General features: G+C 43.6%; 1 protein-coding gene across 2 annotated transcripts in view; it reads left to right on the forward strand.

The window, feature by feature from the left end:
- LOC143283544 (netrin-1-like) overlaps nt 1-27136 on the forward strand; it is a 151383-nt gene that overhangs the window by 110259 nt on the left and 13988 nt on the right. For both annotated transcript variants that reach the window (XM_076589792.1, XM_076589798.1), the window contains exons 4-5: nt 13858-14007; nt 18023-18085. In XM_076589792.1, the coding sequence (XP_076445907.1) occupies nt 13858-14007; nt 18023-18085 (213 nt within the window). The remainder of the gene's footprint in view (nt 1-13857; nt 14008-18022; nt 18086-27136) is intronic.

Here is a 27136-nt window from a genome sequence, read left to right on the forward strand (position 1 = left end):
ATTTACCAGGCTGTTCAGTTGGCACTGGTCCTCATTGTGTCAATACAGCACAAGTCTAGCAGCCAAACCTGGGCTCAATCATTGTTGCAGTCCCAACACCGTTATTCTACGTAGATTAATGTAAGATTTATTTTTTTTATGAGCATACGCACCTGAGGAGAGCCTGCAGTGTGTGTTGTGCTGTCACTTCGGCGTGGTTCGTGGTACTTGCTCTTACGTAAGACACCACATCCTACCTGCACCACCCTGTCCCCTAACTCACACGCACCCCCAGTTTTGAAGAAGAATAGCTCAACTGAAGGTCTGCTGTCTTACGTTACTGTTGATTGATCATCTCCACACAATTACTGACACGCATTTTTGAAAACCCAAGTTACCAACCGTCAAATATCGAAGTGTTTGTTTCAGTGATGTTCTGTTGGTGAAGACAATGTGGGTTTCACCCCCCCCCCCCCCCCCCCCTTCCCGCACCCTGCCCACCGGACAGTACGCTTGCACAGTGAATGGGTTATTTACGTTGAATCTTCTGTGCTCTTTTCTGGGCGTTGGCTGCAGTCCTTAAATCTTCTTCTTCGTTCGTGGGCTGCGACACCCACGTTTACTCGTATCGTATACATGTTTGAGTGGGCTTTTACGTGCACGACCGTTTTTACCTCGCTATATAGGCAGCCATACTCACTTTTTTGGTTTCTGAGGTGACGTGGACTGCAGTTATTTCCCACACACACCCGGTTTCTTACACCTTGATCATCTTGTTTTAAACTCTTTGCCACCGACACGAGGGCAATGTATCACACTTTAACGACATCGTTCATCTCAGTGTATCAGCATTTGTCAAAATGGCGGGATGTTTTCCCATCTGCTTCATCAGTGCGCTGTGCACAGCGCTAAACTGACATGGCCAGTGGGTTATTTATAGCCGGGCAGACTTCACGGGCCATCTGGGAGGGCAGAAAGCGTGTGAAAAATAACTCCTTTAGCAGATAAAGTTTCCAGGTTGGAAAAGGCAGGTGTGCGCGCGCGCGTGTGAGTGTGTGTGTGTGTGCGTGCGTGCGTGCGTGCGTGTATGTGTGTGATAGGGGAGTGATTGGAGAGTTAGTCGCCTGTTTTTCCCACAGGTCTGCGAAGTCTGAGATCTTTTGACAGCTTCTGGTGATTTTGAGGGTTCAGCTTCAGATTTCCCAGGTTTACAATAAACAGTACTTCTATCGTACACATATCTATGCATTTGAACGTTTTCGAACGTTTAAGATCACCGCAATCCATGCCAGCGTTCAGTGGGTTATATGGGTTATGTTAGAGATTCATCGTAGCTACGCAAATGCTGCATTAACCCACAAATCCGAAAACGCAGTATGGCTGCTTGTAAAAGTCAACTTGAAGAAACGCTTTGTGAATGCGGGAGTTGCTAGAATGTCCTAGGATTTATATCTACATTACCATAGTAAGTCCAGGTTGTGCGAATATTGTGATTTGATGTGTGCGAATCAATGACTAGCAATAATCAGTGTAGAATGGTTGTGTCCCAAGTTATGTCAGAGAGAAGTGAATGCGTGTTGACTGCTTGAGCGCATGGATGTGTGCAGGATTTAGAATCGATCTTGTCTGTGAGCTAGTCCTGGTAACTGCATCAGCCAATTTCACACAAGCAAAGCCAATACATTTTCCCCAATCATGACAAACACGCACGTGGGCGCGTGTACACACACACACACACACACACACACACACACACACACACACACACACACACACACACATTCAACCTAAATAACCAACAGACTAATACCCATGCACAAGCAATACAGTGTCACAGGTCCTACAGAATTGAAGGCAAGACAGATTGCAACTCCTTTGCGATTTACAATTTTTTGGTGTCGATTCAGAGAGAGAGAGAGAGTGTGTGTGTGTGTGTGTGCGTGTGTGTGTGTGAGAAAGAGAGGGAGAGGGGGAGGGAGAGACAGAGTGAGAGAACGTATGTGTGTGTGAGAGAGAGACAGACAGACAGACAGAGAGTGAGAGAGAGTGGGTAGAGACAGACAGACACAGAAATTGTGTGTGAAAGAGAGAGGTAGACAGACAGACAGACAGAGAGACTACCACCGAGATCTAGAGGACCACCACACCACTACAACAATGGCGGCCGTATCGAATAGCAGCAACATTGAGGCAGAACTGCGAGGCTAGTGGAAGTGGAAGGGGGAGGGAATTCAGCGGGGACTAAACAAAGAAAAAGACAGGGGACAAAAGCCTAGATGGACAACCTCTGCCCCAGCTTTCCACCAGTATCAAGTTGCAGCCTCCTCCTCCTCCTCCTTCCTCCCCCCCGTCCTCTGACATGTACAGTGGACAGGCCACCCCCAGGGTTAAACATGCGTGATGCTCTTTGCCACCTTAAGGTGTTGAAAGAGGGCCGGACTGTGTCCAGAAGAAACGTTGATAGGTGAGGGGCTGGGTAGGGGGTAGGTGTGTGCGGGCGGAGGGGGGGGGGTGATGGGGGAGGGGGGTGAGAGTTGGGGACACGGGATGAGGTAGGTCACCGTTGGGACACTGAGATGTCAACGTTTACTATTTGCAGGTTACACGTCAGTGGTTTTATTTGGGAGGTTGTTTGTTTATGTGTCTCTGTCTCTGTTTCTCTCCTTTCGTCTCTGCTTTTCTGTCTCTTTTTCTGTCTCTCCCTCTCTCGCTCACTTTCTCCCTGTCAGTCTCTGCATGTCTGCCCGTATCTCTCTCTCTCTCTCTCTCCCTCCCTCTCACACATACATACTGGTGCGAGATGGGGAACACCTGAAGAAAACAGGACTCATAGCACGCAATCCAGACTGTTTTGCATTTCACGTGCACCATTTATCAGTGGCATCACCATGCGTCCATGCAGAGCCAACAGTGTCAGCCACTGGAAATAGGTGTGTGCACGTGCACGTACCCACGTCAACCCCCACCCTCCGCACTCCTTCCCCACCCCTCCACTCCACACAGACACATGTCCATTGATAAGACAGTTGGGTAATCGAGAAAGAGTGAGGATGATAATGATGTGAAGTGATGCTGTAAGTGGCAATATACTTTTTCTGTTCTTTTTTTCTTCAGTTCCGTTTGCTTTTCTTTATTTCTTTCTTGCTTTCACTCTTTATTTTCCTTTATTAAGTTCTCTTGTGTAGAAGCAAACGAAATGTCAATATCGCGATAGCATGAGATTCCATTAAAAAAATAGAAAAGAAAAAAAAAGATAATAATACCAACCACAACACAAATCCATTTGGGTTTTTGTTCAGCAAAGCGCAGCCCCAACACACGATGTTTAGCGTATCAGCAAACGAGGTGCTCGCTCTTCCAACCAGTCTTCCAAGCAGTTCATTATGGTGCTCTAAACATGTTACAGCTATCGCCTGCAAGTTGGCCTCCTGCGTAAATCTGATAACTGGACCGACAAGCTTTACAGATCTCCGGGCGATCGACGGGGGCCGTCCGTTAGGGCCTGGAGGCAACTCTGGATCCTCAACCCCATGAGCAACCACCACCACCACCCTCCTCCCCAAGTCCCACTCTCCCTCTAGCGTCCTCATCGGACGATTCTCCATCTGATAGAAAATTAGCCTTCGCGATTCTGTTCTGTCTTTCTTTATCAGGGTCAGTTAGTTGGAGGGCTTGCAGAGGGTGCTGGAACTGACAAGGCGTTTCGTTGAAAGATTTGTTGGAGCTGAGAAAGCGTGTGCGCCATTGGTTCTTGATTGGTTTCTGGATTGCATTGCTGAGCTGTTTGGTACGAGTGGTCAATTCAGCGGGTTGCTTGCATGCTCTAGTGATCCCGGTTTGCTGTCGGTATTAGATCCCATTATGAAACCTTTTCTCCAATCCCCTGGACCTTACAGATGCAATAACCACCGGGTGTACAAAAAATCCATTTGTGTTCTTTCAAATCTCGGATTTCATTCGCGTTGCTTATAACTCCAAACGCCATCTAAGGGCGCTGAATTAAAATGAAGACCAGAACCAATCGACAAGAAAAACCTCCACATGATCAGCCCACTGGGTTAAGCATTGCCATTTTCGTGGTCCCTCGTGTCAACGTGTGCACACACCTGTCTGGACCACTTTCGTGTGTACTTACGTGCAAGAGATCTAACACTCATCCCTTTCATCATGTGAGTGTGGCAGGTGACAGTTGCAAAACTACGAACGCAGAACACTGAAATTGTGAAGTGATGAAAACAGGTACCTGCCGACCTTCCATCATGTATAAATTCGTGCAGAGAGGACAGAAAAAAAATCATAAGACATTAGAGTACCATTACACCCAAACAATCATTCACAAGACGACGAAAGCAGCCAACCAGTAAGCGTTGTCCTCGTTTTACTGCCGCCATCTTTTCCTTTGCTGAACCATCCCCGAAGCGTTTTCTCTCGCACGACCCCCGATTACCCCGCCTGATGACCTGGATTTCTGAGGTGGGAGGAGATAAGACGATACAAAATGCTCACTTCGGGGTGAAAGAAAAGAAAGAACAATACCAGCTTTGGTGGAGATGAGAACAAAAAACGTACCACAAAAAATGGAATGCAAACTGATGAATGGACCAGAAGGTAGAAAGTACTCGCTGACAGGAGGAATCTCGAACAAGAAAACAAAACAATAGAAAAGAGGAATTTCTTACACACATTTTCTAGTGTTAGTTTGTTGTTGTTTTTTATTCCAGAGTAAACGAAGGCATGATAAAGGAAATATCCTAACCCACCTTTCTTCTGTTGGCTCTCAAGAAGAGCTGCAGACTTTGAGGTATTATTTCGAGGTGGAAAGTGTTGCTGTTGGTGGCTGTGTCGATAATGTTTATGACTTCAGACTCCAGTCATGTGTTATTAGAACATGTTGCTTTCAATCCAGTCGGTCATGAAAAACATTAGAGAAATTCACAACAGAGGAAAATCTAAAAAAAATCTTTAAAACGCGAGAAAAGTACACAATTATCGTGTTTGCTTTTCATGTGATCTGCTAGCAGTTTATTTCCAAGTTATTATCTACTTGCTTCGATGTCATTGAGGTCGATGCATATAGATGTCAGTGCTCTTTTCTGGCATTGCAAACCAGCTACTAAACTTTCTAGTCAGTCGTTTTGTTTAATGTTCTGCATGTAATCATCTTCATTCACTTTATTGTTTTCATTTACAGTCCAATATCATTGGAGATTTGTTTGTTGCTGATACTGCTGTTTTCAGACTTACTTGAAAGAAAACAAACAAATGAGTGGGGATTATGTCTGAAACTATACAGGACCCGAGACAAATGGAGTTTTGCCGTTTATCTAAGCACCGTAGTTCTATAATGTACTTAACCTTTGTAGATGTGCCCCTGAGGTCTGCTCCACCATGTTTGCTGCGCTCCGTTCTTATCGGACCTTTCATCAGTGTGTGTCCCAAACCTGCCTTTGTCTGTTAGCGATCCGCGCATAAAGAGTCAGAGAGGTCCGCGCACCGAGAGACCTATGACCTTCGGGGGGCGTCATTGTTCTCTTCTCTTTTTTTCTGTTCTGTGTGTGTGTGTGTGTTTCTTCTCTGTCTCTCTCTCTCTTTCTCTCTCTCTTATATATATATATATATATATATATATATATATATATATATATATATATATATAATGCATTACCTACATCTTTCTCTCTCTAATGCATGATCCATCTTTCCGAACTCTCTTGTACGAAAGACTGCGCCCGCCACTGTCGTTAGAATCAACAGTTACAGTCTTAATCACCTCTTAGCCCCCGTCAGCACAGGCACCGCTTGCGCATAATTATGTATGCTGATGATTGTTTCTATGAAACCTTTTTTCTTTCTTTCTTTCTTTCTTTCTTTCTCTTTGTTTTTGTTGTTGTTGTTTGTTTGTTTGTTTTGCTGGGGGTTTTTTTGTTTTTTTTTTGGGGGGGGTGTTCAAAATCAAGGGGCATCAAAAACTTTATCTGAACGCATTCTGAACTCAAAAGAGCTCGCCGTTACTCTGAAAAGGAGAGCTGAGCGATCTTGAACTCCCCTGTAACTCAATCACCTGTGCGCTCTGGCAGTCCGATGAGTCTTTTGATTTGACGTTCACGTAATTTCCAGGATATCGTGATCGCGGTTGGGGGTTCTGTTCCCAACAGTTTATTCTGTCTGATTGGATTTTTCGCATGTGGTCTGGGAGGTGATTTTGTAAAGTGTTGGCCGGGCCGCGGCTCTTTGATAAGGTGCCCCTGCCTCCGAGGGGTGTTCTGCAAGCAAACGGGAATCGTTTACGTGCATCAGACGTGTGTTTTGGTTTGGTCGGATTGTTTCTTGAAATGCGTTTTGCACTTCGAAAAACCCACAGTGTGTGTGTGTGTGTGTGTGTGTGTGTGTGTGTGTGTGTGTGTGTGTGTGTGTGTGTGTGTGTGTTTGAATAATCTTTAATAACTAATATTTTATTTACATGGCTGTATAAAGGGAGCAAAGGGAAACATAAAACATATTTAAGCAGCAAAGGGAAACACGCGAACTGATGGAAAGGTTTGAAAGTGATACTTGCCTAAAGATTACCCACAAAGAAACACTTCAGTATCATAAGGAAACATGATTAGAAAACAAACTGGGGCTGTGTCTTCAGAGAGAGAGAGAGAGAGAGAGACAACAAACTAGAGTAATGTGCTCTGAAAGAGCCTCTGGCAAAAAAAGGCAATATGTCAGACGCCTCCTTCAACTGCTCCCCCACACCGTTCAGTACTAAGGTAGTCTGCCTCCTCCCATGAAAACCAGCAACAGCCAAGGTGAGATTCTGGTCCGAGCAGCACGTGCAGGCAATAGCTGCCATGCTTTAAGGAGATACCCAGCGTTTGTCCTCGTTTAACTACCGTCATCTTTTCCTTTGCTGAACCCATTTCTGAAGCGGTTTTTCTGGGGGGGTTTATTCTCTCGCTCTCTCTCTCGGTAGCGCCCCTGATTACTCCCGATGACCTGAATTTCTCAGGTGGGAGATAAGACGGTGTAGAATGCTCATTTAAAATATATCGAAAGGAACTGAACGCCCGCCGTAAAGAGAATATTACGGTCGTGTCATTGGCTCGACGTTTATTTTTCAACATTGGCGGCTTTAAAAATTGGAGTGGAGAGGAAATGATGATGAGATTGCGATGTGTGCATGCCCCCCCGCACCCCCCAAAAACAGATGGAAATGCACAGTATAACTTATCGTATTAGATTTCAAAAAGACCCAAATGGGCCACAGAATGAGAGACGGGAAGAGGGTGAGGAGAGGGAGAGAAGGAGAGGAGATAACTATGACAGTTACAACGTGAAGAACTCGGAAAATTGCGGGTTGATAGCTGTCGGCGTAACGCAACAACGAGTTTTTAATCTGACGTGTGCCGACAGCGTGCTGATACATGTCTCTTCAAACATGAACCAAACACACAGCACCAACCCGCGTTGCGAGATCCCCACCCCCTTCTCCCACTCCACCCTCCTTTTTGGGTTTTTTTTTTTTTTTTTTTTTTTGGTGGGGGGGGGGTTGTTTTTTGTTGTTGTTTTTTTACCAAATAAGCTTACCACCCTTGCCACCTTTGTTCCAAAACTGAGTTCCTATTCGTTTCCATGCTTCCTGTGTTTTGTTGTTTTGGTTTCCACGAAGCGGCCCCAGTTCCATTCCATTAGTGGAGTGATGGCCTAGAGGTAACGCGTCCGCCTAGGAAGCGAGAGAATCTGAGCGCGCTGGTTCGAATCACGGCTCAGCCGCCGATATTTTCTCCCCCTCCACTAGACCTTGAGTGGTAGTCTGGACGCTAGTCTTTCGGATGAGACGATAAGCCGAGGTCCCGTGTGCAGCATGCACTTAGCGCACGTAAAAGAACCCACGGCAACAAAAGGGTTATTCCTGGCAAAATTCTGTAGAAAAATCCACTTCGATAGGAAAAACAAACAAAACTGCAAAAATGCAACCAAAAAAAAAAAAACAAAGGTGGCGCTGTAGTGTAGCGACGCGCTCTTCCTTGGGAGAGCAGCCCTAATTTCACACAGAGAAATCTGTTGTGATAAGAAGAAATACAAATACATGCATATATATATATATATATATATATATATATATATATATTTTTTTATTTTAAGAAGAAATGTTTGTACCCGTTTTCGTACAGGGTTTTCAAAATGTTACTTAGGTGGAAAAAGGCGTGTCTTCACGACTACAGGAATCTTAATCGATCAGAGAAAATCGTGCGTAGGTATAATCGTTATTGTTTTAATCTCTCTCTCTCTCTCTCTCTCTCTCTCTCTCTCTCTCTCTCTCTCTCTCTCTCTCTCTCTCTCTCTCCATCTCCATCTGTTTATCTGTCTGTCTCTCTCCTCATTTGGCTATCAATCTATCTCTCTCCTACGTTTACTGTCGCCATGACAGCCTGCAAGCATCTACCCAAGAATATCGCTTTTTACCTGTTCTCGTCTATCATCTGTTCAAAACCTTGCCGGACATGGAGAGGCCTTCGTTTCCATTAAACCCTCTACCTCAGCTCATTCATTTTTCGTTCATTCACACTGAAGAATGTTCACAAGAACCCACAGGGCTATACTAATGCTAAGTACGTTTTTAGCTATACCGTTTACTCATTTGGTTGGAGAGGGGTAGGAAGAGAGGGAAAGAGGAGGGGATGAAGTAGGGGGCTGGGGTGGGGTTGGGGTTGTTTCATGGTAAAGTAGCCTGGTTCGTCCATCATTCATCAACCTCTCAGTGACAGGACCCATTGAACTAACAGCAGTAGTACAGTGGTCTTTTGAGAAGACCTTGAGAGCGAGAGAGAAAGAGACAAACACAGAAACAGAGAGAGGGGGTGGAGCAGATAGACAGACAAAAAGAGAGACAGACAGAGAGACAAAGAGTAAAGACACCGAGATAGCTGTGCGTTATTTATTAATCTGTTTATTCATTGTTAGTTTTCGCTTAGCCGATCTCGAAAGCTAAGTTGGATTTCAAAACAGTTTTTTGTAGTTCCGTTGACAAAAAAAAAAAAAAAAAAAAAAAGGGGGGGGGGGGGAGGAATCAGTTTACCTCTAAAACACCACTTTACATCTACACCACCTTATAACAACACGACTTGACAACTGCACCACTTTACAAATACACCACTTAACTGCACCACTTGACAACGACACCAATTTACAACAATGCCACTTTGCAGCTTCACCATTTTACAACTGCACCACTTGACAAGTACACCATGTTGAAACTACACCACTTTACAACTGCGCCACTTTGCAACTGCACCATTTTACAATACACCACTTTACAATACACCGTTTTACAACTACACCAATTTACAACTTTTTCCACTTTACAACTACACCACATTACAAATGCACCACTTTACAACTCTTAGGCATGTAACATTGCAATATGGCGGGGCCATGTTGAAGGCGCCGAAGCACTCCGCTTATTCCATTGCTTCCAGATTTAAATAATAATAACAATAATAGTAACAATAATAATGAAGAAAAAAAAACATGGCGAAGCAATAAAGACTGCCTCTAGCACAAACACCATACGCAGAGATATCACATTAGCAAGACTTGCAGAGTCGGCAGCTAATGCCTACACCATTGTCCACTATTCCTTCATTTAACTTAGTGAAAGAACCTATGCCTACAGATTATCTTTGATGTCACTATCTAACCGTCACAGTGTAGCAGCTTCGCAAGTATATCATCGGTTCCAAATAGAGAAAAAAAAAAGGGAACAGACATTTATTTATTTCTCTTTTTTTTTCTTCTTTTTTGTTGTTGAGAATTTGAATGGGCTGAGGAGGCAGGCAGGAGATGACAAAGAGTAGAGAAAATGCAGTTGGGGAAAAACATTAGGACTGAGTTTTATTTCTTGAAAGTGATGATATTCATTTACAGCCTCCTCACTGGGGAACCGGAGCTGGTGTGCTTAAACGAGCCTAGAGGCGCTAAGTTTTGATTAAAAATGTCGTGGCTTGGTCATTCAGACTTTCAGTTTGTTCTTTGTGTGTGTGTGCCGTAAATGTCAGTAAAACGAAGACATCACCACAAAGTGTAAAGTATTTTTTTCGTGTTGTTTAATGGACTGTTAACATAAACCACACGCGTAACATATCAACAAAATTTGACGGGCGGGCGGGGGATCGACCCAAAAAAGCCGATCAGAGGCTCTGGCTGAGAATGAAAAACAGCGTTCCATCCAGTCAATTAAACGGTGCCGGCTCGGTTCAACAGGCACTTTCAGCTGGGAGGTTTGGTTGAGCGCAGTTCTTCGCATCACAGAGGTTAGGATAAGTGCACAGACGCGTTCCACTGTCGACGTGAATCACGGAGAGAATCAGGACGAAGAAAGGATGGCCACGCTTCCCACCCGGCAGTTCACCACCCGCATTATCTCCCTTGTCATCGGGAAGACGAAAAAGAGGCGGGCACGCGCCGAAGTGAAACCGACATGTGGGTATTTTGTCGACTGCTGCACCTCCCGCGCTCTGAGGGTTTCTGTACCGAACATTGGCGAGTCGGAAATACTTTGTTTTCACCCTCCTACCTACCACCTCCCATTCCATCTGTCTGTCTGTCTCTGCCGGTTTTTCTGTCTCCATCCCTTTGTCTGTCTGTCTCTGTCTCTCTTATTCTATGTCTGTCTGTCTGTCTGTCTGTCTGTCTCTCTCTCTCTCTCTCTCTCTCTCTCTCTCTCTCTCTCTCCCCCCCCCCCCCCCCCCGCCCGCAATAATCCATGTTGGTGCGCAAATATGCTGACACATATAGTTCTCCTGACATTAGATAGATAAAGAGAGAGACTCATAATATGTACATAGGTGTGTATAACATAGTGATAACATTCCCTATATTATTCGCTGAAAACAAAGTTCAGCTCATTTTTTCACTGAAACTGGCCAGTATAGGACAGTGTTGGAGCAGACGCAATTCGCAGTTTGTATTCTGGACCTCTGGACCTCCACGTATAACCAGAGATGATTATTAAGACAATTTAACCCCTTGACTGCTGAACCTTGGTGAAAAGAGATCAGATGAGTGTGGCAAGAATTTAAAGTGCAGTGTTGACTTTTAATATAAGTGGCGTAATTGATTCTGCCGAACAAAAATGATTCAATCACGAGAGGAGCAAGTCCAAGTAAAGAAATGTGACTGACACCCTGACCTGTAAGCTCTGTCTTATCTCAGTGGACTGACAGTCTTTCACTGACATCCTGACCTGTAAGCTCTGTCTTATCTCAGTGAAGTGACAGTCTTTCACTGACATCCTGACCTGTAAGTTCTGTCTGATCTCAGTGAAGTGACAGTCTTTCACTGACATCCTGACCTGTAAGTTCTGTCTGATCTCAGTGGAGTGACAGTCTTTCACTGACGTCCTGACCTGTAAGCTCTGTCTTTCACTGACGTCCTGACCTGTAAGCTCTGTCTTATCTCAGTGGAGTGACAGTCTTTCACTGATATCCTGACCTGTAAGCTCTGTCTTATCTCAGTGGAGTGACAGTCTTTCACTGATATCCTGACCTGTAAGCTCTGTCTTAGTGGAGTGACAGTCTTTCACTGACATCCTGACCTGTAAGCTCTGTCTTAGTGGAGTGACAGTCTTTCACTGACGTCCTGACCTGTAAGCTCTGTCTTATCTCAGTGGAGTGACAGTCTTTCACTGACGTCCTGACCTGTAAGCTCTGTCTTATCTCAGTGGAGTGACAGTCTTTCACTGACGTCCTGACCTGTAAGCTCTGTCTTATCTCAGTGGAGTGACAGTCTTTCACTGACATCCTGACCTGTAAGCTCTGTCTTATCTCAGTGGAGTGACAGTCTTTCACTGACGTCCTGACCTGTAAGCTCTGTCTTTCACTGACGTCCTGACCTGTAAGCTCTGTCTTATCTCAGTGGAGTGACAGTCTTTCACTGATATCCTGACCTGTAAGCTCTGTCTTATCTCAGTGGAGTGACAGTCTTTCACTGATATCCTGACCTGTAAGCTCTGTCTTAGTGGAGTGACAGTCTTTCACTGACATCCTGACCTGTAAGCTCTGTCTTAGTGGAGTGACAGTCTTTCACTGACGTCCTGACCTGTAAGCTCTGTCTCATCTCAGTGGAGTGACAGTCTTTCACTGACGTCCTGACCTGTAAGTTCTGTCTGATCTCAGTGGAGTGACAGTCTTTCACTGACGTCCTGACCTGTAAGCTCTGTCTTTCACTGACGTCCTGACCTGTAAGCTCTGTCTTATCTCAGTGGAGTGACAGTCTTTCACTGATATCCTGACCTGTAAGCTCTGTCTTAGTGGAGTGACAGTCTTTCACTGACGTCCTGACCTGTAAGCTCTGTCTCATCTCAGTGGAGTGACAGTCTTTCACTGACGTCCTGACCTGTAAGCTCTGTCTTATCTCAGTGGAGTGACAGTCTTTCACTGACATCCTGACCTGTAAGCTCTGTCTTATCTCAGTGGAGTGACAGTCTTTCACTGACATCCTGACCTGTAAGCTCTGTCTTTCACTGACATCCTGACCTGTAAGCTCTGTCTCAGTGGAGTGACAGTCTTTCACTGACGTCCTGACCTGTAAGCTCTGTCTTAGTGGAGTGACAGTCTTTCACTGACGTCCTGACCTGTAAGCTCTGTCTCATCTCAGTGGAGTGACAGTCTTTCACTGACGTCCTGACCTGTAAGCTCTGTCTTATCTCAGTGGAGTGACAGTCTTTCACTGACATCCTGACCTGTAAGCTCTGTCTTATCTCAGTGGAGTGACAGTCTTTCACTGACATCCTGACCTGTAAGCTCTGTCTTATCTCAGTGGAGTGACAGTCTTTCACTGACATCCTGACCTGTAAGCTCTGTCTTACCTCTGTGGAGTGACAGTCTTTCACTGACGAACATGCTTGTCAGCAACAGTGAAGGGGTTAAGATTTAAAATGTAGTACAGAAAAGTTCATGGAATGTTGTGTCCGCCCCACCACCCCCTCTGGGGGTGGGGTTGGGGATGGGGGCGTATATCGTTGTTTTGTTTACAATAAGAACTAGGAAAAGAAAATAGACGAGAGTGTATATGAATGTCTTGGACGCCTGTCAGGAATAATTTTTTTTCGATTCAGAGATATTTGATAGCCTACAATGTGTTGTTTGTTTTCCATTTCACGTCCCACTTATTTTTCATATTTCTGATAAACTTTTTTTACGTGAGATGGTGTGTGTGTGTGTGTGTGTGTGTGTGTGTGTGTGTGTGTGTGTGTGTGTGTGTGTGTGATTTGTCTAGGTCAGCAGGATAGACTGAAATAAGACTAGAACCAAGACTAAAACTTGGACAAAATTTGTTTTTAGTCTCTGAACAATACTCTCTGTCTGTCTGTCTGTCGGTCTGTCTCTTTCTCTCTATCTGTTCTCCCATTTTAATCTCTTACCCCATCCACATACGGACGAGTGAAAGAAGACATCCTGACTTGGACCAAGACTCTTACAAATACTTTTATCTATAAACAATACCCTCACTCTGTGTGCCTCTGTCTCTGTGTGTCTCTGTCTCTGCTCTCTCTGTCTCTGTCTCTCTCTGTCTCTTTGTCTCTCTCTCTCTCTTGTTTCGTTCTCTTTGTTTTGTTCGTTCGATTGTTCGTATGTTTTCTTTGCCCTGATGGCAGGACATGAAAATAAACATGACCCTACTTAATCCACTTCCCTTATTGAGTAAAATTCAGTATGATTCATTCGCCATTCCTCTCCGAGCAATCCAACCTGAGATTTTTTTTTACAAAGGTGTGCTCCCACCACATTGTCTCCATGCCAATTAAACAGTTGTTTTTTTCTTTTCTTTTCTCTTCTTTTTTTATATTTTAAACAACATAACCATTTTGCTGTATTTTTCCCTCGCGTGCAGCTTGCAAGTGCCACCCGGTGGGAGCGCTGGGCAAGATGTGCAACCAGACGACGGGCCAGTGCCCCTGCAAGGACGGGGTCACGGGGCTCACGTGCGACCGCTGCGCCAAGGGCTACCAGCAGAGCAAGTCCCCCATCGCCCCCTGCATCAGTGAGTCTGGTTTTTTTGCTCTTTATACCACAGGAGTCTTTAATTAATGTCTTGGCTTCTTTCTTTGTGTTTTCGTTCACTCCTTTTTTTTTTCTTTTTTTTTTCTTTTTGCTTCTGTATATGGTGTGTGTTGTTCTTTTTTTTTCAAGGAGTTCAGAAAAGAAGAAGAAGAAAAGAAGGAAGCAGAGGAGGAGGAGGAGAAGAAGAAGAAGACCCCCACCCCCCACCCCCACCCCCCCCCAAAAAAACACAAAAAAAAACAAACAAAAAAACAGAAACATGGCATGGAGCCACAACAATAATGGAAATGTTCGAGTATATTATCATGTTTGTGTCTGAGTATTTGAATGCGTGTCTGGGGGGGGGGGGAAGAGTTTTAAAGAAGAAGAAAAAATGATGTATATGCTTTCATTTCTCGAAGATGAACTTGGATTTTTTTCAATCGTGTGGGGTCCTTTTTGTCTAAGGGAGGGGGATTATTTTGTTGCTTAGTTTTGGAGGGTGCAGGTGTGGGAGAGGGGTGCGGGGGTGAGTCTTTAAAAAACTAAATCTACCATTATGGACTTCTGTTGAATAATCGAATCTGCACGGATCGCACATCTGTACAATGTCCATGTTTATTTTTGTTTTCAGTGGAGCTCAAGTGTGTGCAAATCACTGAGTGTTTACTTAACATTTGATGATGATAATGATGATGATGATGGTAGTGTGTGACTTCTTCTTATGACTTGGTCTGTTATTTCTCTGTTCATTACTTATGTTGGTTTGTCTGATATGGGCAGGGAAAAAATCGTGTCAATGATGATGATCACGACGAAGATAATGATGATGATTTTTTTTCAGGATCTGGGTTATCACGTGTGTGATTTTTTTCTCTATTTGTCCAACTAGTCTGCAGTGTGAATGATAATGATTATGACGGTGATGATCACGGTTGTTGTTTTTCTCCAGAACATCGGCTGTTATGTAGATGGTTATTCCTCATTTTATCACTGAATTTGATATGGATTTAAGATATCATGATGACTGAATTCATAATTAAGATGATGACAGTGAAAATGGCCTTTTTTTCAGGATATAGTCATGATGCTCTTTCTTACTTTGTTTCCCTGAAAAAAATGACGATAATGGCAACCGCAGTTGAATATTTGGTTCAGTTTTGTTTGTATGTTTTCCATGATACATTTTTTTGGCCGTTTTTCGCTTTATCCATCTGTGTATTTCAAGAGTACATATGTTTCGCACAAGGCACAACTACATATTGATATATTAGGTTATTTAGGCTTACCGTGTTGTGTCATGACTTGTTGATGCTACTTGTTTCATTTATAACTTCAGACGAAAATGTGGAATTGTCTCAAACCGATTTTGAAATAATATGCCACTTTGGTGATCTGCAAAGGCAGTATAACGTCTTGTTACATGTTTTGTTCTGTCAAGTTGGTCATAGTAAAGAAAAACAAAAGAAAAACTGAAGCTCATTTTAATCATAATGGAGTAGTCTCACAGAAAGATGTTTTATATTAATAATTTTGATGGAGATTTTATAAGAACTGAACCCTTAAGTGAATTATGTCTGTTATGGTTGACTAGAATCTTATTGTTATCTGTTTATTATGATCGTTGATTACTTAATTTCGTCTTCATTGTTTTCACCTGTATAAATCAATTGTTGCTTACTTAAATTCGCCATGATTTTCCCCTGTGTATGAAGCAATTGCAAACTGTTCGGGTGACGTTGCGTTTCAGAGTTACCCGACAGAAAAAAAGGGGGAAGGAAGTCCGTTGTTATTCGTAAGAAAGATAGGACAAGACACAGACAGAAAGAGCAACAGAAAAGAATCCATCCCAAAAGCGAGGCGAAAAAGAAACCCAAAGAAGAGAAGCCAGGCAAGGAGAAGCAACGTAAAGTTTTTGCATGGTCCAGTCTGTCACGTTCATGTCTCCACACCACCACGGAGTATATGATGCATGCGCGAAGTGGCCTGATTCTAATACACTGTCCGCAGAGCAAGAACTGGGAATTATGTCGATGTCGTACGAATCCTATTGTCCCAAACATTTGCCCCTCCCTTTTCTTCCCCTTCAAGAATAATCCACTTAACTGTGCATGCAGTCAAACGTGTCTACGTGATTTTTGCCCTTCTCCTCTTAATCTTGTTCTTGCTTCTCGGCCTTTCTGTTTGCACCTGGCCACTTTTGACCAAGAACCATGATGATGATAATATTAACTCGGTTACTTTTCAACGTACGGAGCGATGGATGATTTCACGTTTATGGGTGGATGTTGACGGACACTGAATCTAGGCGTAGGCATGGTTTATTTTAGTGAAGGGCATACTCGCTGAAAATGTGACAGTATGAAACTGCGTGAGGCAGGCAATCTAGCTTTTAAAAAAGCTTTTTCTTTTATAGCGTATTTTATGTCTTGACCATTTTTTTCTAAGTGCTCTCATCATAACTGCTACAATGACTCGTACACCTCTTTTCATCCGTCTTCTGGTGTCCCTATCATTGACCCACCCCCCCTACCACCTTATCTGGCACCACAACTAAAATGATTACTATCCACCCATCACCTTGCTTGAAAAGCCATGCCCATGGATTTCTCTTGTCGCACTACTGATCATTTCAAATAAATACAATAAAAAAAATTTGAGTTTCTTCGGAAAAGGTGTATGGCTGCCAGCATGGCAGACTCAAAAACAGTCGTTCACATAAATGTTCCACTTGTAGATGTGAGTTGAAGTGGAAGATATAGTCCACGAACGCAGAAAAAAAAAGAAGAAAAAAGATTTCCGTTGGCGAAAACTTTTGATTGCATGGTTGGTAACTTAATCTTCAGTTACATCGTTGGAAACGAAACTGATCACACACACAGAAAAGTCCGATAATGTTCCAGATACCTGTGCTTTGACTATTTCTAACTCTGTACCATATACTCTGTTGTTATACGCTAATTTTCCATATTCCACATTTCGAATGGTTCACCATGTATTTCTTACACCCTAATGTCCTGGAGTCCTGTGATTGCTTTAACCATTGCTTCCAACAGTGCGAGTGCCTGATAACAGCAGCTGAAACCGATGGCGTGTACCTGCACTATTTACAGTGGATGTGTGTTGCATGATGGTCAACAATTAACACAGTATGACGAAAAGGGGTTTTACCAAAGCTGAGAATGTTTGTCGTCGACGTCAGCAGTAACCGATGGAGTTGTGGAATTGGCTGCATCATTATTGTTCTTTGCACTCTGCTTTTCACGTTGACACTAAAAAAAAGTTCATTTGCTAAAGCTCTCTCTCTCTCTCTCTCTCTCTCTCTCTCTCTCTCTCTCTCTCTCTCTCTCTCTCTCACCGCATAGCGCAATTTGTTCAACATTTAGTTTTCTCTTTGCATTACAATAATATCAGTAGATTATTGTGACGATGGTAATCAATATCATGTGTCAACGAATGACAGACTAGGAATGTTAACAAAACGTTTAATGTGACTTGGTTCCAAATGTGAGTGTTTTAGACGATACTCCCTTTTAAAACAAATGCAGTAATTCAGGTCAGTCTTCATTTCGGGAACATGGTTGTTTGTGGAAAGGGAAGAATTGGTACTTTTTGTGTGTAAGTGCATTATACTCTGTATCAATTTTTCTTCACCTATACATTTAGATACAAGAAAGAATTTGGAAAGAGGCGGTCTGAGTTATCCAATTATCTGTCGTCAGTTAGCTGTCAAGCAAATTACGAACACTTTTGCTCATCCCACTCTCTGTTCATAGTAATATTTGACGGTCACAATGTTTTGAACAGAGATTGCTTTTGAATGCATTCTTTTTTGACATTATTTTTTTTCTTTCTTTATTATAATAATTATCATCGAGTTGGGGTCTTTAGGAGTAATTGAAGTGTTGCGCAGAAAGCAGAAAACGTTCACATGGGTGTTAAAGAGAAAAGAAACGATTGTTTGAATGATACGCTGGTTCGTTTTTGTTCACTTGTTTTTCAATGATTGTTAACAGAAATCCCCAAACCCACCTCCAGCAGCAACAGCAATGGGCGAGGTGGAAGGAGGGGAAAAAAGGGTGAGTAGAATGTTCTGGTTAACCCCTTGACTGCTGCTGGTGAGTGTGCATGTCAAAGGTGGACTGATCCCCAGCCCCCTCACTGAGATAAGGCACAGTTTGACATCCAGGTCAAGATGTCAGTCACCATTCTCTATCAGGACTTCTCCCTTTTGGGGTGGCATTACTTTTGTTCAGTAAAATCAATTACATCAAAGGGGGAAAAGTAGTGATTGCATTTCAGACTCGTGCAACAGTGAGCTTATTTCAAAAAGGTTCAGCAGTCAAGGGGTTAATATGTTCGGTGTACTCTTCCCACAGATCGAAGTTTTTTTGGGTTTTTTTGTTGTTGTTTTTTGTTGTTGTTTTTTTTGGGGGGGGGTTAGTTGTGAATTATTTGTGTTAGGTAACGAGCTATATTTTCCATATGATGAACTAGAGGTACATAAAGTACAATGCACTTAAGCATATGTTGAAACGAGGTGTCAAATTTTGCCTCGTGTTGCCATGTCTTTTTCTCGTGCTTCTTACTTTGTTTTACCGTTTGTTTTTGATTATTCTTGCCGAAAGAAAAAAACAAATAAGAAGAAGAAAGAGGGAGAGATTCGGTTTTCCGTTTTATCGAAAACTTGTTCTTCAGACAGACTAAATAATAAACCCTTCCAGTCGCATTTTCTAGTCTGATGCATAGTTCCTTACAGTACGCCAAGGTTAAATGCAAAATATAGCACGTTTACAAAGGGTTTGTGTAACTTGAAGTACAGCATTTACTTCAGCTTATGTAAAGTATAGTCAGTTAACATAAACTTTGGGTCAAGTATAGTCAGGTTAAATGTAAACCATTGCAACTTCACATTTAGTGTAGTGCAAAGTATTTTAAGTTTACGTGTGAAATAATGAGTTCAGAATTGAAACTTGATGCAAAGTATACAAAGAGTACATGCCTAAACTCAGACCAGACCAAACCACCTTTTCTGTAACCTTTACGTGGAAACTTGTTTTTTGTTTGTTTGTTTGTTTGTTTTTGTTGTTGTTGTTAATGGTTGTTGTTTTGTTTTGTTTTTGTTGTTGTTGTTGTTGTTGTTTTTGGGGGGGTTGTTTTGTTTTATTGGAATTTTTTTTTTTTGGTGGGGGGGGAGGGGTTAAGGAACAACTCAACAATCCCTCACCCTCAGACCCAAACTCTCCACTAGCCAGCCAGGATGATCACACACAGAGAGTCTCCTTTGTGCTTCCACACAGCCAACCTACACCCCTCTCCTCTCCTCTCATTTCTTCTGCTGGCAAACAAACACAGCCAAGTCCCGCTTCCCCGCCGGGCAAGGCCCTGTGCAAGTGGCAGAGGGAATTAGGCAGGGCCACAAATTCATTATCTACTTAGTGCAGAAACGCTTTTTCCTCGAGGGCTGCTTTCTTAAGTTAATACACAGCAGTAATTAGAAAAGAGAGGGGCTGGGGTGGGTCGGTTTCCTGTCTGCGTGGTTACTGGAGGAGGAGGGGGAGGCCCCCAAAAGCATTTTAAGTTTCTCTCCCTTGGTAATTGAAATTTCTAGTGTGGAGGCTAAAAAGTCTTTTAGGTGGTAATCGTCTTATCGTTAAGCTCGGCAAAGAGAGTAAGTTTTTCGTTTCGGTTCTTTCTGGAGCAGAGTTTGTGTGTGAACTCAGAACTCAGAACTGAACTCAGAACTCAGAACTCATTTAATTGTCGTAAAACCATCATAGGAATTATGGACACTATAAACTAAACACAACAAGCAAACAAAAAGTGAAAGCAATAAGTTATGAGCACATGCAGGATATTCCATAAGACATAGTTATGGACTGCGAACTTTAAAGCATTCATATATGTATTTTGCCAGTTCTGGTTGGAAATGATTTTGTGGCAGCAGAGAACTCGGCCTTTGGATTATTGTGTTGCCAGTGCCATCTGGCCAATGATTCGAAGACTGGGAATTAACTGTCTCAAGTAGGCGAGATCTCAAGTCAGAGTACACACTACACTTATCCAGAAAATGCAGTTCATCCTCTATAACTCTACATGATTTACATAGCCGGTCTTTCCTAGTTACGTTGTAGTGATGTCCACGCTCAATTTCAAGTTCATGTGCACTTATTCGCAATCGACATAGTGCTCCTCTGTGTTTAGTATTTTTGCAGCTGATCAGGTAAGGTTGTAATGTATAAGTATTTGCAATTTTGCAATAAAAGGAGAGCCTTGAAATGGTCTCGTTCTTTCTGCTGTTCCAATATTGAACATATTTATCCTGTAGTTTATTTATGACTGAATATTTTAGTCGCTTAATGCTGAGTGTGCCTTGGTTCTCCCACACGTGGGAGAATCCAATTGAAACCAGTATCTTTTTGATAAAGTTAAGCCAAGGAACTTTTTCCATTGAATCCATCGATAACATATCATCATATGCTTGCCTCAAATAGCTATCTTCTTTTGAGTCTATGATGTGTACCCAAAATGAGATGACCTGACACACTGCGGTCAGAGAAATGGGGTATCTGCCCAGCTCTGCCAGGACTGGTAGCTTAATTGATCTTTTGTGTACGCCCATTAAGCTCCTACAGAAGTTGACATGTACATTTTCTGATGGGCATTTTGCGGAGAGAAAGGCATCAAATTGGTTAAACAGCATAGAGGGCGTGGAGAAGTTTGTCGCAGTTTGATTGAATGGAAACCACACCTCAGCGCCGTAACTGAGAATTGGGGTGACTAAAATGTCAAACGTGTGTGTGTGTGTGTGTGTGTGTGTGTGTGTGTGTGTGTGTGTGTGTGTGTGTGTGTGTGTGCTTGTGGAGGTACCGTGATACTAATGTCAGTGTTGGTGATGCATAAATGTGTCGAAGTACAGTTTCTGTCTTATTTTTATCTCTGTCACTTTCCGTCTCTCTATCAATACATATCTTTCTTTTTATTATCTCCCTCTATCTTTCTTTTCGCTCGCCCTCTCTCTCTCTCTCTCCCTCTCTCTCTCTCTTTCTTTTTCTTACCTACTCACACACACACACACACACACACACACACACACGCACGCACGCACGCACACACACACACACACACACGCGCGCGCGCGCGCGCGCGCCCCCCTCTCCGTGCCTTCACATAAATATTGCAGCGCTTCACAAAAAAGCGTCCGCCCGTTAAAATGCTAATTTCCAGGGACTAGTTAGGCCAGACTCCCTCTAACAGTGGCCGCCCCACCGAACAATCCCGACAGCCAAATGGAAAGACCCTCTAAAACGCAAAACGGTGGTCATCAGATTTCTGACACTTCCTCCCCACCGCCCCCCACACAAAAGGCGTTGCCGTGGCGGAAAAGTGAGGAAGGGGGAAAGAGGAGGTGGGGGTGGGCGGAAGAAACAAACTGCTGGAACTATAAAGACCGCACAGGGTAGGACGCTATGAGAGAACAACCCCTCACCCACACCCCACCCATTACCCCCACCGCATCCCCTAGCCCAAGACGATTGCATCACTGATTTACAACGCCGCCTGTTTCCAAACCAGGGCCGCCCCAAAACCTCCCAGATTCCGGGGTTTACGAGCGAAACTTGAGCTGCCGATCCGTGGAGATCGTTGGGAGGTCGTCAAACGCGGTGCCCGGTAAGGAGTGTGATTGTAGGGGCAAACAAGGCGACACCCGTACCCCTATATGGCCCTTTACTTGTGTCGGCCTCGCACGTGTCTGAAAGCAAGATGGGGTGTAAACTGTTAAAGGGGAGAGAAGCAGTGTCAGAGGACGTTCACAGCTGCCCCCTCCCTCCCTCCACCCCCCTCCCCCCCACACACACACCCTCACCACACACCTCTTCAAAACCCACACTCAGCAGCAATACCCACGTATCCCTCGATCTTGCTTGGGGGGGGCTGCTTGGGTCGGTTGGATAGAGAACATTCTGAACGGACAGGTAAAAAATACATAGGTATATGGATTTTTATTCTTTGTGTTTTCTCTTGAAAGAATGATAGTGATCCCTATGTCATTGCAATTAGATCTGATGAAATATATTTTGCATTCGCGTGTTTTACCTGATCCGAGCAGGGCATATAAACTCTTTTTTTTCTGATGACGATAATGACGACACGAGTGTTATCATTATCATCATTACAGTAGTAGTAGTAGTTATGTATGTCAGTCGTATTCGACTATGACCATCAGAGCAGCAGAGGAGGAAACTGTTGTCCCGACTGTCTGGGCTAGAATTTGACAATAGTGGAGAGTGTCTTGCCCAAGTTACATCCCCACTCTCTCGGCCAAGAGGGTTTTAGGACAGTCGGCACTGGGATAATTCCCAAAGGCCAACTAGCCCCCAAGGCTACAGCACTAGTGACAGTGGTGGTGGTAGTAGTAGTGAGAAATGACGATGATGATGGATGAAGACGATGACAATGCTGGTCTAGGAATCCCTTAAGACAACCAGACAGGGCTGACTGTTCTCCACGTTTCCTTTCATAATGTACCCAGGCATGAGCCAGGTCCGAGAGATACGGACACCTGTGGTGTTGGTAAGGAATTTGAACAACACTTTCAAAAGCGCGTCTATGAAGTGGATGACATGCGATTGTGTGGTCCCAGCCATCCCGTGTCAGCACACAACACACTCACTAATCTCTGGGTAGGAGCCGGTTGAGCTAATACATCCCGCAGTGGTATTCTCGTTGGACATTTTATAAAAGGCGTGAAAAAGAAATCTGATTAAAAAAAAGAATGCTAACAAAGGAGAATGATTTTATGGATGAGTGATCTCAGCGAAGCGAGGGTCAGGGGTTTTGATTCTGACTTTTTTCTGTTGTGCATCGATTGTGAGGAATTTCCATAGGCTTACGGAAACGGCATTCTCGTCAGTTATATCTGATTGTTGTTCAAATTGCTTTGTCATTCATTGTAGGGAAGCTTAATAAGACACAAATCTTTCCAGACAAGAGAGGCTGTTTACTTTTGTGGGAAAGAAAAAGCATCCCGTCTTGACGTGAAAATTATACATGTATCATAGAAGTGCAAGTAAAAGTCGATTTCTCACATCAACATTAAGAATTTGTTACTAAGCAAGTGATTTTTTTTAACCTGAAACGTTCAACCCAGTCACACCTACCGCACAACAACAAAATGAAACCCCTTCTGTAGGGGACTAACTACGAATGGGACATACGTGTCCCCGAAGACTTGGGTGCAAAAGTTATGGCATAGGGGCCAGCGAAACAAGAAAAGAATGGAAAGGAAAAAAACGCATAGTAACCATGGGAAGCAAAAAAGAAAACGGGCATACCTGTCCTCGAAGACTTTTGGGTGCAATAGATATGAAACAGGTGATGCAAAAAAACAAAAACAAAAAAAAACAAAAAAAGAGAGAGAGAGAGGGAAACAAAAACAAAGCAAACAAACAAAACAAAACAAAACAAAACAAAAAAAGCGGGTAAGCCATGGACAGCCGAGAAGAAAGCGGGTCGGCCAACAGAGCAGCCAGTGGAGGTGAGGGATGATGATAGGAGAAGGTGGCCAACCGCAGGAAGACGACTCGACCCTTGTCCGCGCAGGGAGGGAAACGAAAGGAAACTCATAAAGCGTTGCAATGGAAACCGGAGAGGGATTGTTGTCACGGCTGTGGCGGCACAGGAAGGGAAATGAGTACCTGTCACGGAATCTTCGCCATGAATCCCCCGCCCCCCCCCCCCCCAACCCCCACCACCCCACTCCCTCACTTCCTTCTCCTTCTCCTCCTTTTCGCCACGAATCCCATCCCCTTCCCTCTCCCCCAATCCTGCTGTCCATCCCCACCCTAACCTACCCTTTTCCTCTTTCCACACACATACACATTTTCTCTCTCTCTCTCTCTCTCTCTCTCTCTCTCTCTCTCTCTCTCTCTCTCTCTCTCTCTCCTTCCAAGTACTGCTTGACCTGTAGTCATTCGGGACCTGCGGTTTCAAGGTATTGGTGTTGATTTCTTTTCTTTTTTTTAAGAGGTTGAAAACAAACAAGAAAAAGAAGGAAAAAAAAGAACACCTGCACGAGTAGGTCACACAAATCTGTGATAGTCTGAAATCATGTCAACTCTTTCTTTGAATAAATCAGTTGATTTTTAAATGCTGTTTGCAGCTGAATCATCTGTTTGACTTCTTATGTGATGAGAAAAGGATGAGCTTTGACTGCTTCGTCAATAATCATAATCAGTCTGGGAGTATTAAGGGAGTAGTGTGTATAAATGGAGAGGGAAAGAGAGTGCGTACATGAGAACACAGGTTCATGATCAATGGTGCTGCCTGCCCAGTCCCACCGTTGATAACAAAGAATTTGTTTTCTGCTTTTATTTCAAACAGACTCTTGTTTATTTTTAGGAGAGTGATTCTCTGGTCATTGGCGTAATGATCCTCAAAACTTTGTAAGTCCTTCCGCTCGTACATTGTCAATTGCTTTTTCTACAGTTCTTAATTTATTTTGTTATTATTGTTGTTGTTGTAATATGTGTAAATATGTAATTTGCTCTCCTTAGTCTCCATGGCTTCCCGTAAAATAGATCTGTTTCTGATTCCGCTGTGCTAATACTACGTGTGTTCCACTGGAATTCTTCTTTCTTTGCGGTAGTTGCACAGAACAGGTGTCGACATGTGGACTTAAGCTTCGGCAAATGAGCTACTTGAGTGGACGGGACCAGTCCACAAAGTCATTGACCAGCACGGGGCAATTTTCATGTCTGCAATTTCACAAACCACCAATTGCCAGGTTCCCTTCCATTCTTGAGGCTGCCCCGTGTGTTTCCGCACATTCTTGGCAAATGACAGTGTTTCCAACTGTCTCCCTAGCAGTCCCAGACCACGGGTTTACATGTCGCTTGGGAGAGGGAGGGATACTGCTATTAACAACGTTATCATTATCGTCTTCAGTTTGAGCCTTTGAGTTTTTTTGCGGTCTTTTTTTCCCCTATAAGCGGGCTTGTCACAACATGGAGCAGAAGCAAGATCCATGCAGCCTGTGTTGATGCCACACGTATCATACTTTAGCTGGGACAAAGCTAGCAGACACTGATGCAGTGCCTTTGCATGGTAGTGTCTGACCGTGTCTTACAATCTGGTCTAACAGAAGAAGAAGAAGAAGAACCGTGTCTTGACTTGGAGAGGGAGGGGGGTCTTTTAGTAAACGTGCACCGCTGCACACATGCAGATGATACAGTTTCAGTCATGAAATGTGTGGCATACAATACATACTGATCGCGAACGGTCACTAACACGGATCTGGATGGCGATACGGAAACTACCCCCCTTCTAACCCCTAAACCATTCTCACCCTCCCTTCCTGCCTCATGTGGGAGGTCTAGCCAGCCTTCGAGTTCTCTCCCACACACACACACACACACATGCACACCTGTCAACACTTTGGCGCCACCAAAGGTGCGATGATTTTTTGACTCGTCATTGATCTTTCTGACGGTCTCTTACCTGCTCTTCAGGCCTTCTGTTTTTGTCTTTCTAAACTACGTGATCCATACCTGATAATCTTCAGCGGTGTCTTTCCTACCCAGTCGTTAGGCTCTTTACCATTACCTGATCATCGACAGGGGATAAGGAGTTGGTTTTGGTTTTTGGGTTGTTGTTTTTTTTGTTTTTTTGTTTGTTGTTTTGTTTTGTTTTTTTACATTGTTTCTTTGTTTGGGTCTGCTTGTTTGTTTGTTTGTTTGCTTGTTTGTTTCTTGTTGTTTGCAAGCCTTGTCTGCGCACTTTTCGGACAACGGTTTTCGTGAAGCACGTGGCTTGGCTTTACATGGTTGTTTATACATACGTACTTACATACATACGTACATACATACGTACATACATACATACATACATACATACATACATACATACGTACGTACGTACGTACATCCATACATACATACATTACATACATACATACATACATACATACATACAGGAGGAATGTAAGTGTTCAGGGGGCAAAACGGGTGGGGTTGGGTTCAGTCTATCTTGTTTTGAAAATAGGTCAGATTATCAGCTCTGCCGTTCTTCTTTTTCCCGATTTCTTTGTGTTTCTCCATTTACGCGCTCGCGCGCATTTGTGTGTATGTTTGTGTATCTGTTCTCGCGCTCTTAGATTTGTCAGCAGCTTTTGACACTCTCGACCACTCTATCCTCTTGAACAGATTTAAAACTTCCTTTGGTATTCGTGACACTGCACTAGCATGGATCACGTCTTACCTGTCAGACCGTACACAGAAAGTGTGTGTAAATGGTAGATGCTCTAGAGTATCTGCCTTAGAATATGGTGTCCCACAGGGGTCTGTCCTAGGTCATGTTCTTTTCGTGCTGTATGCAGCTCCTGTGTCGGATGTCATCAGTCATCATGCGATGTCGCATGAGAGCTTTGCTGATGACACACAACTTTATCAGTCGGCTTCCATAGCTGAATTTGATGCACTTTTGACTCGAACAGGAGTGCATTGCCGGCCTAAAGGACTGGATGACTCTCAACAAGCTGCAACTAAATGATTATAAGACTGAATTTATGATAACCTGTCCAAAGAAGTTTCGTCAACATCCTTCCTTTCCTGACTCTGTTCTGATCAATAGCACACCTGTTTCATTTTCTCCTTATGTTCGCAGTCTTGGTGTAATCCTAGACCAGTCTCTTTCCTTCCAACAGCACATTTCGAATATCTGTAAAGTTGCCTATTTGGAACTGCGTAGAATCAGCTCTATCCGCCACTATCTCTCAACCGATGCAACCAAGACACTTGTATGCTCTCTGGTTCTCTCAAGATTGGATTACTGCAACTCTCTTTTGGCCGGCCTTCCCAAATATCTGTTAGACAGACTCCAACGAATTCAGAATAACGCTGCCAGACTCATTTGCAGAGCTTCTAAATTTGACCACGTTTCTCCTCTCCTTCAGTCTCTGCACTGGCTGCCTGTTTCCGATCGAATAGACTATAAGCTATCCACTCTGACCTTTTCTGCAGTCAATGAGCTCCGTTCTTCCTCTGATACTCGACTTCTCAGGATACCTCACGTCAGAAGTAAGACCTATGGACACAGATCGTTTTCTTTTCAATCGCCAAAGACGTGGAACA

Source organism: Babylonia areolata, chromosome 1, assembly GCF_041734735.1.
Source record: "Babylonia areolata isolate BAREFJ2019XMU chromosome 1, ASM4173473v1, whole genome shotgun sequence".
NCBI classification, from domain to species: Eukaryota; Metazoa; Mollusca; class Gastropoda; order Neogastropoda; family Buccinidae; genus Babylonia; species Babylonia areolata.